The 13,486-nt window shown below is 38.4% G+C and overlaps 2 protein-coding genes across 2 annotated transcripts; one reads left to right on the top strand and one right to left on the bottom strand.

Moving 5' to 3' along the window:
* Window positions 1-1,337: 1,337 nt before the first annotated feature.
* On the bottom strand, window positions 1,338-5,155 carry casr (calcium-sensing receptor). Its single transcript, XM_041051872.1, has 6 exons — window positions 4,971-5,155; window positions 4,578-4,884; window positions 3,483-4,316; window positions 3,162-3,392; window positions 2,566-2,689; window positions 1,338-2,473 (listed from the first exon to the last, which is right to left on the bottom strand). Exons 1-6 carry the CDS (start codon window positions 5,153-5,155, stop codon window positions 1,338-1,340), a joined length of 2,817 nt encoding a protein of 938 aa, XP_040907806.1.
* A 3,634-nt stretch (window positions 5,156-8,789) lies between these two features.
* zgc:175280 (cationic amino acid transporter 2 family protein) lies at window positions 8,790-13,476 on the top strand. Its single transcript, XM_041051873.1, has 11 exons — window positions 8,790-9,165; window positions 9,367-9,522; window positions 9,712-9,865; window positions 10,093-10,226; window positions 10,578-10,800; window positions 10,945-11,081; window positions 11,732-11,834; window positions 12,511-12,644; window positions 12,740-12,906; window positions 13,133-13,241; window positions 13,334-13,476. The coding sequence occupies exons 1-11, from the start codon at window positions 8,796-8,798 to the stop codon at window positions 13,474-13,476; spliced, it is 1,830 nt and encodes a 609-aa protein (XP_040907807.1). The 5' UTR covers window positions 8,790-8,795.
* The last annotated feature ends 10 nt before the right edge of the window (window positions 13,477-13,486 follow it).

Below are 13,486 nucleotides of genomic sequence, written 5' to 3'. Positions count from 1 at the left end.
TAGTTACAGCTTAGGGTTCATGACAACAGTGACAGAGTGGGGTACAATAAACAGTGCTTCCCCCAGCTCCGCTCACCTCCATATACCTCCTCCTTACTGTGAGAACATGACTGTGTGTGGTATAGTCCTATGGTGAGAATGACATTAACATGTGAGATAGGCTTGCACTATTTGCAGTTGTCAGAGACCCGTGAAAAGCAAGCAGAGAAAGTTCTCTGAAAACTCTACACCAAAATACCCCATAGACCTCCACCAGCATGTTCATTGTTTTCTTTTTTTAATTAGGGTTTTTCTTTTATTGAGATTGCTATTACAGAAAGAATTATAGTTATTTTTACTGTCACACTGTTTACACGTTTATCATAGTTAATGCAAGATCCACAAATGTGCTTTTTATGGTTGTATTACAGCAAGCCCCCTCCGAGTCATGAGTCTGTGTCATGTGCAAATGGCATAAAAAAAATAAAAAATTAATATTACAAAAGAGAGAATATCCAAACATGGTGTCAATCTTGATGCCATGGTTTAGTATTTGTCCGTGAGACTCTGATGACAGCTGTTACACTTTCTTTATTAAGCCAAAAAATGTATCTAATTTATTACATCTAGTTTACATTTAATCTAATAATTTAAGTCTACAGTTTCTCACTTTGCTTGAAATGTAAGCACTGCCCCCAAACACCCCAAATAAGGAGATGGGGATTTTGCAGTGTTATGTTGAGGGACTATATTTCTATTTCTTTTGTTGTCTTGTGACTGACCACAGTAGAACATAATAACTAAATATGGAACATTTTGTCGACATCCAGTAATTGTGTATTTGTATGACTCATGCATCCTCTGGTCTCTCTCATCCAACTGAGTGTGTGTCCACTGGTTAAATGTTGTTCCATATTACCAGCCAGGCCTTTGTGCTCAACATTGTCTGTTACCTCCACAGTTGATTAGTCAGCAAACCTGACTTGCCTGTCCTAAGCAAGAATTTATTTTTTTAAATGTAAATTCTCTTCCTTTAACCCTGCTCCTATAACAGTAAATATCAGTTACACTTAAGAAAATGGAGGACATAAGGATTGACATACTCTTGGTCTTGTGTTACAAAATGTTTTATTATTATTAGAAGGCTTAGTTTACATCAGTGAGTCAGATATAGTACAGTATATTAGTTGGTGTGATGTCGTTTTCCACAAGTGAAATATTATTTTTTTCTGACAAAATGTTAAGAAAATGGGAAGATGAAAACATCTACAAGTAACTGCTTTTCAAAATAAAGTCCAAAATACATCCCATAAACGGGACGGATGAAGCTGAAATTTGACACATCCACATTTATGCTATCACATCAGAGAACTCCTCCTCGACTCCTCAAAGCTCAAGGACAGAGTAACTGTTCCACTGCCAAAGCTCACCCTTGGCTTATGCTTTCCTGAAGTCGGGTCACAGTCGTTGCCGTTGGTCTTGAGACTGATGGATGAGGACGGAGTAGAGGCAGAGGATCCACCAATGCTGCTGGACTTTTTTCTTGAAGCTGTGCTATGTTTTAGTGTAGCTTTGGCAGCCACCTTGAAAGCGTGGGCTGCGGTGCTGCATCTGACCTCCTCAATGGTGTTTCTGGATGGTTTGAAGAGGATGATGTAGACCTTGTTGAAAAAGATACAGGCCAGCATCCCAAAACTGGATGCCAGTATAGCAATGACCTCTACAGCTGAAACAAACTTGCCATAAGTACTAAAATAGGCAGGGATAAAAGAGATCCAAACAATAAAGAATATAAGCATACTAAAAGTGATGAACTTGGCTTCTGTGAAGTTCTCAGGAAGTTTCCGTGATTTAAATGCAAAGAAGAAACATATGGCTGCAAGGAGACATGTGTAGCCAATAAGAAACCCAAGAGCCATCACAGAGCCCTCGTTGCAGGTGATAAAAATTATCTCATCAATGTCATGATTCTTGTAACTGGAAGGAGGGGCGTTGTAAAGCCAGACCACACATATCATGACTTGGACAAATGTGAACAGAAACACCAACAAAAACTGTAGGTTCAATCCCCACCACTTACGATGGAGACTTGTAGGGATCTTGGCTTCAAATACCAAAAGTACTCTGTTAGTTTTCACGAGGATGCAGGAGATACAGAGAACAAAACTGATCCCAAAGGCAGGTTGACGTAAACGGCACATCCAATCCTGCGGCTCTCCAATGAAGATAAGAGAGCTGGAGAAGCAACAAATAAGCGAGAACAGGAGGACATAGGACAGTTCCCGATTTGTGGCCTTCACTATTGGAGTGTTGCGAAATTTGACAAAGACTCCCATAACAAAGGCTGTTAAGACAACACCCAGTACCGCACATATGGCCAAAGCTATCCCGAAAGGCTCTGTCCAGGAGAGAAACTCAATTTCCTTCAGGAAGCAGAATGTGTGGTTCCCATTGGACCAGGAGTTATTTGGACACTTGGTGCAAACACTGGCATCTGTATAAAAAAAAAAAAAAAACAAGTTACTGCAACTGCAGCAAGGTTTAACATTAGTACAATGAGATTGTGTATGTTTGACTTCTTAATACCTTTATGATTACTGTACTCTCCATCTGAGCACTCAGTGCATTCAAAGCAGCATGTGGGCATACTATCTATGATCCCTTTTCTTGTGCCAGGTTCACAATCCTCACTGCAATTAGAGAATGGCACCTATAGGTTGTGAGATGGACAGAAAAGTTGCATGAGAAAGTTTGGAAAATAAACTTAGAATAGATGTAAATATCCATTATACAAACAAAACAAAATATTCCTTTTCCATTTCCCAAGCAACATAAAGCTGCACGAATGCGGTCCCTCATGCTGATGAACCCTAAGCTCTAAGCTCTAAGTGTTTTCACTGTTTTGGTTTTACAGCCCTCAAATATACTGTTAAGTTCATTATCTCTGCTCTCATCAATCTTTTTTCCAGCGCTGATAGAACAGATGGATGCTACCTGCCCAGGCAAAGTTAGTGAGTAATCAGTGACCATATCGGAGCATTTAGCAGTTCTTTCCTTCCTTGCTGTGACTACCTGCTCACAATTCTAATGATACTATCCCAGGAGAGAGCAACAAACACCAGATGACAGGAAACAAAGGAATACACTGATGAGAGCATCCACCACAAAACAGTCTGACTGACCTCTGAACTGTAGCCATTCCACAGAATTTTAGTCTTGTCAATCACCAGTTTGGCTCCTCTCTTAGCATGCACGTTGTAGTATCCAACCTCCTCAAACACCACAGAGCCATCTTCAGCAGACCTGTGCCAGTTTACAATAGTGTAGTTTCCTGCTAGGTCTGCGTTCTCATCAAAGTGCATCTTTTCCCCCATACTGTTGGTGTAGTTCAAATGTCTGAGCTGCTTCAGGACCTGTGAAGCAGAAGTACATATTTGGGCAATTTACATTTCAAGAAATTAGGCATTTAAGATCTTTGGTTGTGGAAAAGTGCAATATTTTACCTGCCAGGCCTCCATTTTCTTTATGTCGGCACAGGAATTGTTGGCAAAAAGTCCATGTCCAGGTGTGCAGGTGAGTATGTCCTGCAGGGCCTGTGCAATGGAATACACTGCAACGTACACATTATAGGAGATACGAAGGTGTGTGTAGTCCAGGTATGGTGTCTCAACACTTGTGATGTCTTCCTCACCAGTACACAAAGGCCTGAAACTAGTACTGCCACTTTCTTGCAGCCTTGGGCTGTCTTCCAGATAACAGTTGAAGGTTTCCTCCCAAAACTCCCTGACAAATTCATTATGACCGTCTTTCCTTGGTTGGACTTGTTGTAAGAACTCTCTGAAGCCAGGTATACGCCCTGCCTTGAGAGCAAAGCCAATAGTCCCTGCCACAACATCAAGATACTCTGGTTTAGCAATAAGGGAGGAGCTTGCCCATGCTTCGCTGGCTAACCAAATGCGATCTGTGATGTTTCTCCTGACCATCTCTTTGATTAAAGGCTCGATGTCTGGGCCACTGGCAAACACAACAATCACTTTAGCTGTGGAGTTCTCAATCCTGTCAGCCAGAGCTTGGATTTCATGATCCTCAAAGTACTGAGAAATAAGTTCATTCAGGTGAATGCAGATGTCCCGCTCTTCCATTTCCTTCTCAAACTTTTCAATTCCTGGACGTCCATAGTCGTCATCAGAGGCCACAGCAATGACCCAGTTCCACTGGAAGTACTCAATGATGTCTGCCATGGCTGTGGCCTGGTACTCATCTGTGGGAATGGTTCTCATGAAGGACTTGTACTGATTCTTGTTGCTCAGTAAACGACTAGAAGAAGCATAGCTGATCTGAAACAGGAGAGATTTCAGTTAATCTATCAGGCTTTCATTGTGTCCGGCTTATTGCTGTTCAATATGAGGGTTTTGTCATTCTGCTGATAAAGCACATCATCCAGGAGGTATTCGTTTTCATGTTAAAAGCATTATCCATTGCAAATTAATTGTATAAGAACATAATTTTCAGGATATGTGATATTTGCTCTAAATTAAGCCCATAACTCAGTTGAGGAATTGATGTGGTGCAGCTAAAGCTGCTGTTCGGTTACTCACCTGAGGAATATAAAAAAGACCCAGCAGGTTTGCAACTGCTGTGGAAACTGCAGATCCAGCAGCTCCCACTACTGCAATGGTTGATGGGATGTGATCAGTGCAGTTACAAAATTCATCTAAATTCAGGGAGTCTATCTTATTTTGGGCCACAAAACTAAGCGTAGCTTCCAGGGCTTTTGACACTGTGTTACATGTGTCAAATATCCTGTAGCCCAGAGTGATGTTGGGCAGGAGAGTGCTGCTGTTGTTAATCTCATCAATTGCAAAAATCATGGCCTGTAGCCAACGGAAACCACGGAAATTGAACCTGCAAAAACAACGTGGCATTAATTTAGAAGAGCTGAACACAGTCTGTTTTCAAAAATCAACACATACACCAATGTAAGACTTTACCTGACACACTGTGTGGATTCTGGCCGGGCTGCAAGGTCTTGGTCTTTGGATGAAACACCAAAGTGTATGGGGAAAAGACCTCCGAGTAAAATATCACCGGTCATCTGCGCTCTTTGATGGGGCCCATAAGTTGAAATTACACAACTGGACCCCAAGAGGATCAGATAACACAGAACTAGTCTCATCTTTTTTTTCTTTTTATCAGATGAGTAGGATTATTTTCCACAACTCCCCAAAGTGAAGATATTCTCAGTATAATTCTCTCCCACCAATCTGTCTGCTGTGCTGTTCTGTGTGATTCATGTTTGCACTGATGAGAATGCCTACCTGCAGGAAAAAAGGGGAAAAAACGTGTAATGAATTTGTTGAAGAGTTTTCAAAGGGGCTACAATCACATCACACATCTATTTCTTTTTTCTATAAAATAAACATGTACAAATGGAAATTTTATTTTTTCTGAAATTTTATTTTGGCTAAAAATAATCAAGACTGGGAAAAAGCCTTTCATTTTCCTGTTAATTCAACAAGTTATAAACATTATTCTTGTAGCAGTGTGCTTTGCCATCTAATAAACTCCAGCTCACTCTCCCATATAAACAAGGACAGAATGGAAATGGTGTTAGAAACCAACACGACCTAAGGCTGTTATTACCTGGCAAAACTACTCAGTTTTTTCTTTTTCTTTCTTTCTTTCTTTCTTTTTTTTTAATGATTTGACTTCTTCTGTAAGGTTTCTAAAAAGAGATGAATTTGAACATTTAACATCCAAGTAACGGCCTGGTTATGTTGCTTGAAATATCCATGTGAACCAAAATAGATGCAGGATTTACATGAGCCGAGAGTGAAGTCACACTCTAATGACCCTCCTTCCTGCAAATGCTCGGTCTCACGCTGTGGCCAGTGAACCCAGTCACCATGGAGAAAAGCCATAGCAGCCTCACTGCATCTGGCTAATACTGCTGGAAAAATGCTGGAGCAGAGCTGTGATAATGAAGTAACTAACACCTTTAAGAGCCACAGTTTGCCACATTAACCATTATTGACGCACAGCTATGTAAAATCTGTTTTCATTTATCATTGCCATTAATTTGGATGGAAAACACATTTGGTAATAAAAAAATATATATATATTTACAACAAAAGTACTGTAGAAAATAATTATATAATCATCTAATCCAGTGTTAGTATCCCCTAAATTCCATAAGTATTCTTTTTATAACTAACCATAAAAAATACAAATTACGTAAATTCCACTTGTTCCAAACTGATGGAAATAGATGAAAAACACAAAATTTCCCAGCAAAGTACTGTCAGCAAAGTCATTGTAATCTTGTTTTAAATTATTGATAGGCTACATTGCAAAGTAATCTGACTATTTCTGAATTCTCTAAAACACTTCTTCAGCACTTTTTAACTTACAAATTAAAACTAATTAAAATGTTAAACATGGACAATAACATAGGGTCAAACTTACCAACCTGAATGCCTGAGTGTGTTTTTTGATATACTTGAAGCAGTTAATCTGTAGCGTTAGACTGATTTTAAAGCCTTTTCCCAAAATATCCAGAACACTGAATGAATTTACTGGACAATGGTTTTAGCTTCTGAACCTTTCTGCAGATGAATCATTAACAGAGAAAGGGGTAGTCCATTTCCTTCAGCTAATGAAGTCCACGCACAGTTCACTCCTCCTGAGCCAAAGCCACCACAACCTAAAGTGGCAGAAAATGTGCTGGGGAGGTTACGTCAATTTGTAATTATCTATTTCTTATTATAGTTCTGTAACTACTTTCACTGACAACATCTACAATATCCAATAAAAGTGACAGGTTGTTAACTTTCTATCTTTGTCTGCCCCCTTCATTAGTACTCATTCCAAGTTGTGTATCTAGATGTTTGAATTTTTACAAATCCAACAAAAAGTTCTTCTTTAAGCACAAGTTTTATGATGGTATACTTCAAGAATTACAATCAGTGATTCTATCAAAACCACTGACTTTTATTCAAGCTCATCAAATTTCAAACATGTCAAATCAAGTCCAAAGTGCCACAGAGCAACATAGCCATGTTCATTTCATCAGTGAAAAAATCAAATCACATACATGCCTCTCAGTACTCTTGGGACACACAGAAAAATTTCTCTACCCCTCAGGTTCTTGGTGCCTGTGTCTGCTTGTGCTTGACACCCAGTGATCAGTATTTCAGGCCGGTTTAATCTGTCGTTTTACCAGCAGAGCTGCAGCGTGATACCAGGAACCCCTAGAAGCAATGGACTGCACCATTATGTTCCTCAAACAATTAGTTGTCTCCTTATGCTCTGATGAACGAGTCTTCAATTTGTTGCTGAGCAGATGTCTCCAGTGAAAACAATTTCGTTTTACAACATGTTTACTTAACTGTGTCCCAACCCAACACTGTGTTCACGAGATATGAGACACATGGGAGATCTTAAAAAGGTTAAGGATAAAAAGTCTGCGCTCGGAATTTCCTTAATAGTTTTCTTATTTGTTTCAATTAACTGTTGTGCAGCAAGAAGAAAATTACCAGCCTCTTTCCATCAGTAAAAGAGTTTAATTAAATAAAGAAACTCAATTTGGAATGCAGACTTCAGTATGTTAGAGCTGTTTGATCAGCAGCATGAGATTCAGAAAGAGCTTTCCAGAGACTGTGTTCGCTGGCAAAGCTGAAAACACTGCCCTCATGTGGAGGATGAGGCCAGTGATAAAACATCAATGATCAGAATTTAGATGAAGGATTTGTTTTATGTATTACACATTACTGAAATGAATTCCCAGAGTTGCTACATTGCCATTCTATGTAATCTACTTTCTTGGGCAATAAGAAAGTTCTGGGAAAATAGAGAAGAGAGGTGACACGTGTCCACACACATTAATTTTTGGGCTTGAAATAGAAAAACAAAAATAACAAAAATCTAAAAAGTATTGTGGAAATCACACAAGAAATAAGTAGCATTTTACAACACTAAAAGTACTTTATAAACGTCTCAATAGATTTCTGTGTTTAGTTTAAATGAATAATGCAAGGCAATAACAGGCATGACTGCACAGTTTGATTTTGTTGTCTTTCAAAATCACAAATAAGACTTAAAATAATATGTAAAACAATATTTTATGTTGTGTATTTCAAATGTCAGAAAACACAGTTTTTGATGCTAAATGAAAGCAAACTTGTATGTGGGCAAACTGGTATGTGGACCTCAAACCATATCCTCCACACATGAATGAAGGAACAGCCAAACTGAACGTTTTATCACTTGCTTTGTGAAATGTCTGACATTGTTTGACATGCCAGCAGTGTCCTCAAACAAATCATTCAGATCCTGACGTTTTTCAGAAATGGCACGTATGTCTGAAATGTAACATAATGTGTCAAAAATGTTGAGCTGTGAGGAGTTCACAGTGGATGGATTTATCCTCACATATGGTGTGGTCTGCGACAGATCAAAACAGTCGAACACACTGCTGCCTTCAGCTGAAAAGGTAAGGACGTCTTTCTTTAATAATCTCATCAAACTGTCCACAGTTTGTATAAAAGGTTTGTTCAGTTCCTCTTGAAGTTTGCTCTATAGCTCTGACTCATCTGAATCACTAATACATTATTTAAACAGTAAAATATTAAGTGTACAGTAATAAAGGGTGAGTTAGTGTGTGCATGAGCTTGTAGCTTAGTGAATATATGTGAAAAGTGATCTTGTTACCTTTTTTATGGTTTCATATGTTTGTCAGTCCTCAACTATAAAATTTTTTTGTGTGCTTTGTCTTGAGCAATCCTAACAATACCACACAAAATGTCTTGACTGATAGGATGTCTGGTGCAAAGATTCTGCTGTTCCTGCAGAGTCTGTCGCGTAGGAAACCTCTGGAGCCTGAGGGTGAAGTGTCCAGCTTTCGGCGGTGCCTGACCACCCTCGACCTGCTGGCTCTTGGGGTTGGCAGCACACTGGGGGCCGGTGTTTATGTGCTGTCAGGAGAAGTGGCCAGAGCCGTTGCTGGTCCGAGTATCATAATCTCTTTCCTGATAGCAGCAGTGGCCTCCATTTTTGCAGGACTGTGTTATGCTGAATTTGGAGCACGTGTTCCCAAGACTGGCTCTGCCTATCTCTACTGCTATGTGACTGTGGGAGAGATATGGGCTTTTATCACTGGCTGGAACCTGTTGCTGTCTTATGTCATAGGTAAAGATAATGTCTCTTTGAATACATTTTCAGTAAGTGATGGATGTTTTAACTGTCATCTTGGGAAAAATCTCTTTCCTTATAAAATTTGTCTTGATTTTGTGAGTCCCATGTCTAAAGAAAAAAGAAAAAGAAGAAATCATTTGTGAATCTATGAGAATTCATTCATTTTGTGTTTTCTTCTTGTTTACTGTTTTTAAGGGACATCGAGCGTAGCCAGAGCCTGGAGCGGGACCTTCGATGACCTCATTGGAAATGTCATTGCCAGCTCCCTGGGCAAACAGGCTGTGATGGATTTACCCGGATTAGCTCCCTACCCAGACTTCTTTGCAGCTGGCCTCATAATGCTCTTGGCAGGCAAGTTTCATAATCTAATTTATTATTGTAATTCATGTGTAAAAATGAATGGGGGGAAAATCATTAAATAATAACAATTTGAAATACACTTTTGATCTGTATTGAATGTTTTTCTGTTTTTGATGAACAAAGCTTGACTATGTTCAAAGCGAGAATGAACTTTATATTTTTTGTATGTTTGCTTTCTAGGGATTCTTGCATTTGGTGTGAAAGAGTCAGCCATCGTAAATAAGGTTTTCACAGCAGTTAACATCCTGGTGTTGCTGTTTGTTATCCTCTCTGGCTTCATAAAGGGGAACATCAACAACTGGTACAGCGGTGAAGATTCATTGAATGGATATGAGTATGTATCATTAATGAAAAAAAGGAATGCTTCATTAGTGTTAATAATGTTGTGCCATGTTTTTTTGCACTGCTGTGTTTAGTAAAAAGTATTTTCCAGGCTGTTACTCTCAATAAGAATTATTCAAGTGACTTCCCTGGCAAAATATGGGTCTAAAATACATAATAATCAATCACTTTGTCGATTATTGTTGAATGACCAAACATCATTGTGTCTCTTCTTTGCAGAAACCACACATCACTGAATGAAACCACCAAATATGGCAGTGGAGGATTTTTCCCTTTTGGCTTTGAGGGAACATTAGCAGGAGCAGCCACTTGCTTTTATGCATTTGTTGGATTTGACTGCATTGCTACAACAGGTAATTTTACAGGAAGTGCTGCAAGACAATTTCTTTCTCAGTTATGAGCCAGAAGGAAAGTGAAAAAAAAAACATAAAGGATCAGAATGACTTTCAGCCCAGGGTGACACATAACTGAAACATAGACATGTTAAATGGATATGTTTCAGGTTTTCTCTGTGCAAATAACAGAAAGCCTGAAGTGAAAATAGAGTGTAGACAGAGGTCTTATTTACATTAGTTTACAGTAAACAGTAAATACATTGTTGGATTATACATTGAATTTACACAGCACACTGTAAGTGCACATAGGGGCATAGTACAATATAAAACACAATGAATTAGTATAAATTAAAATGTGTTTTTCTTTAGGAGAGGAGGTTCAAAACCCTCAGAAGTCGATTCCACTCGGTATTGTGGCGTCCCTCCTCATCTGCTTCTTGGCTTATTTCGGTGTGTCTGCTGCCCTGACTCTTATGATGCCGTACTATTTGCTCAGTGTTCACAGCCCACTGCCTGTGGCTTTTACATACATCGGTTGGGGCCCTGCAAAATATGCAGTGGCTGTGGGATCCCTCTGTGCACTGTCAACAAGGTATGAAACAGTGTTGTTTACAATTGACTGACATATCTACATTTACACTGACAGATCTACATGAAGATGAAGATCACTGGACTCGCTATTAGCATAAATGACAAAATTTTTGTTGATGAAGTTTTTTGAGTTTTTTCCCCACAGTCTACTGGGATCAATGTTCCCGATGCCCCGTGTTCTCTTTGCCATGGCCAGGGATGGCCTTCTCTTCAGACCTCTCAGCAAAATGAGTGACAGACAAAGCCCTGTCATAGCAACACTGGCTTCAGGGGTTGTAGCAGGTAAATCCTCCAGTACAAATAGTTAATAGTTTGAAGTCTTTTCTCTGTTTGTTTGTGGAGGTTTTAGTCAGTTCCTATTTTGTTTTTGTCCGAAAAAAATCCCCTCCTGTTTTGACCCTAGGTGTTCATTCCCATTCTCACTGCTAAAATGGTTCATGTACACCACACTGATTCTAAACGTCTAAATGTATTTATTTAGTTGAGGGACAATATTTGACAAAAGGTTAATGTTTTCCTTTTCAAGCTGTATAGTACAGAACAGGATAAATCTGCAGAATAAACGCTTACGTGTTAACTGATGAGTTCATGCGCAGAGTCCATCTCAAACTGCAAATACACTTTCTCTCTAAACCCTGTCTTGATATGTTAGCCCTTTCCACAACAACAGTAGAAACATATATGTCCTCTAAAAGTTACAGCTACATAAAGTTTACTGATAGGAAAATTAAGGTGTTGATGACCTAAAAACTATTCACAAAAAATGTCTAAACTGAATATCTCTCTCTCAGTGTTACATGAATTTTGTAAATCAAAAATTTTAGACCAAGGGTGAAGTTAGATTTGAAATATAATTTACTGAAATGACTGTAAGAAGACATTCTTTAAGTTTATGCAAATTGTTATTCTTATTATTGTTCATGCCTTTTCAGCTATAATGGCGTTACTGTTCGACCTGAAGGCGCTGGTTGACATGATGTCGATTGGAACCCTCTTTGCCTACACACTTGTTGCTATATGTATCCTCATATTAAGGTACGAGTCGTCATAAGTATTCACAATAATGAAACGTATGATATTATTACTGTTATCTTGATAGTTGCTGTATTTGTTTGTGAAACAGCTCATGGTTTCTGAGTGCAAAGAAAAACCTGGTTGGACTATAGAAAATGCTGCTGTTCATGAGTAACAGTAGAGTATAGATATAGGTTGCAACAATAATCCTATAATGGTACTGTTGGGAATGAATGGACCCCTTGATTAGATTTAATATGAACAAGAAATGCCTCCAATAACAGATAAATGTGTTTTAAAATTAGGTAGATTAACACAACTGGAATCTCCTCTGTGCTATTGTCAAAATGTATGATTAACTTTCTCTATACCAGCTTAATGATGCAGTGCAGCTTCTGCATTATTTCCATTTAACTACTTTTAGTTAAATGGATTAAATGGTTCAGTTTAACTACTTCAGATAATCACACAAGATTGTTAAATAAAATTACACTGGCCTGGTTTGTGTTGGAAACATTTATAGCACAAAAACAGTATTACAGACAGGGATTCACATAAATGTATGTGAACCAGGAAATAACAAAGAAACAAGAATAAAACCCACTGAACCCTGTTTATGTCATATCGATATGTAGTAATAAATGTTAAATTAACCCTAAGCCTGGTTATATTTATTTATGTTTCTTCATTTTTATAGATACCAATCAGATCTCAATGAGGATTCAAGTTTCAGCAAGCCAGATCCTTTTACAGTTAGTGGACTATTACATCCTCCTTCACAAGCCACCACACGGACATCAAAAAATGTGTCTGTCTTAACTGTTTTTATTAGTAAGTGATCTTTTTAACACCATCCTCAAGTGTTATACTGCATAAAAATAATTTCCATTTCTAATATTCATTGCAACTTAAATTGTTTTCCTCAGTCTTTTTAGCGGTCCTCCTAAGCCTCCTCATATCTGGGGTTGTAGACTCTCTGCAGGCCCCCAAGTGGTGGAGTTTACTTTCTGTCTCTGTGATCGCACTGATGCTGGTCCTCACTATTGTGATCATCTGGAGGCAACCACAAAGTACAGCAAAAGCTGCTTTTATGGTATACCTCATCTATCTTAAGAGCTGGTTTTCTGGGAAAACATGTAATTATATTGTTTAAAATTTATTTCATCCAGTGAAATGTCATTACTAAAAGTAATAACTTTAAATCATTCCTTAAAGAAAAGAACAGCAAACCAGTAACATTTTATGTATTGCAACTGTAAAGTCTTAAAGAAGGAAAATTTAGTATTTTTTCATAATGTTTCTGCTTTTCACATGTGTAGGTTCCTCTTGTACCACTGCTTCCTATTTTCAGCACCTCTGTCAATGTCTATCTTATGGTTCAACTCGGATCAGACACATGGATCCGCTATGCAGTGTGGATGGCAGTAGGTATGAGAAGAATATCACTTCAAAATGCACATTTTCAATTTACACAAAATGTGCAAAAAACATCAAATAAATGTGTTTTTTTTTTTCAACAGGTTTAATCATTTACTTTTGTTATGGTGTTCAGAACAGTGTGCAGAAACAGAGGCTTCAAAATTCACAGAACCGAGTCAGTATTCACAGCATCACCACTACTATAGCGCAAAACACTGAACCTGGACAAGATTATGATGGCTAAACAATGTCAA

The sequence above is a fragment of the Toxotes jaculatrix genome, chromosome 12, assembly GCF_017976425.1.
Source record: "Toxotes jaculatrix isolate fToxJac2 chromosome 12, fToxJac2.pri, whole genome shotgun sequence".
Taxonomy (NCBI): domain Eukaryota; kingdom Metazoa; phylum Chordata; class Actinopteri; family Toxotidae; genus Toxotes; species Toxotes jaculatrix.
This window is presented reverse-complemented; position numbering and strand designations above follow the sequence as displayed.

Bases quoted from the DNA above. Each gene is read 5' to 3' on its own strand.
- casr (XM_041051872.1), bottom strand. From the start codon at position 5,155: ATGAGACTAGTTCTGTGTTATCTGATCCTCTTGGGGTCCAGTTGTGTA. The intron at 4,885-4,970 runs GTAAAGTCTTAC...TTGTTTTTGCAG, and splicing joins GAATCCACACAGTGTGTCAG to GTTCAATTTCCGTGGTTTCC. The intron at 3,393-3,482 runs GTAAAATATTGC...TCTGCTTCACAG, and splicing joins AGAAAATGGAGGCCTGGCAG to GTCCTGAAGCAGCTCAGACA.
- zgc:175280 (XM_041051873.1), top strand. From the start codon at position 8,796: ATGTCTGGTGCAAAGATTCTGCTGTTCCTGCAGAGTCTGTCGCGTAGG. The intron at 9,166-9,366 runs GTAAAGATAATG...ACTGTTTTTAAG, and splicing joins GTTGCTGTCTTATGTCATAG to GGACATCGAGCGTAGCCAGA. The intron at 9,866-10,092 runs GTATGTATCATT...TCTTCTTTGCAG, and splicing joins GATTCATTGAATGGATATGA to AAACCACACATCACTGAATG.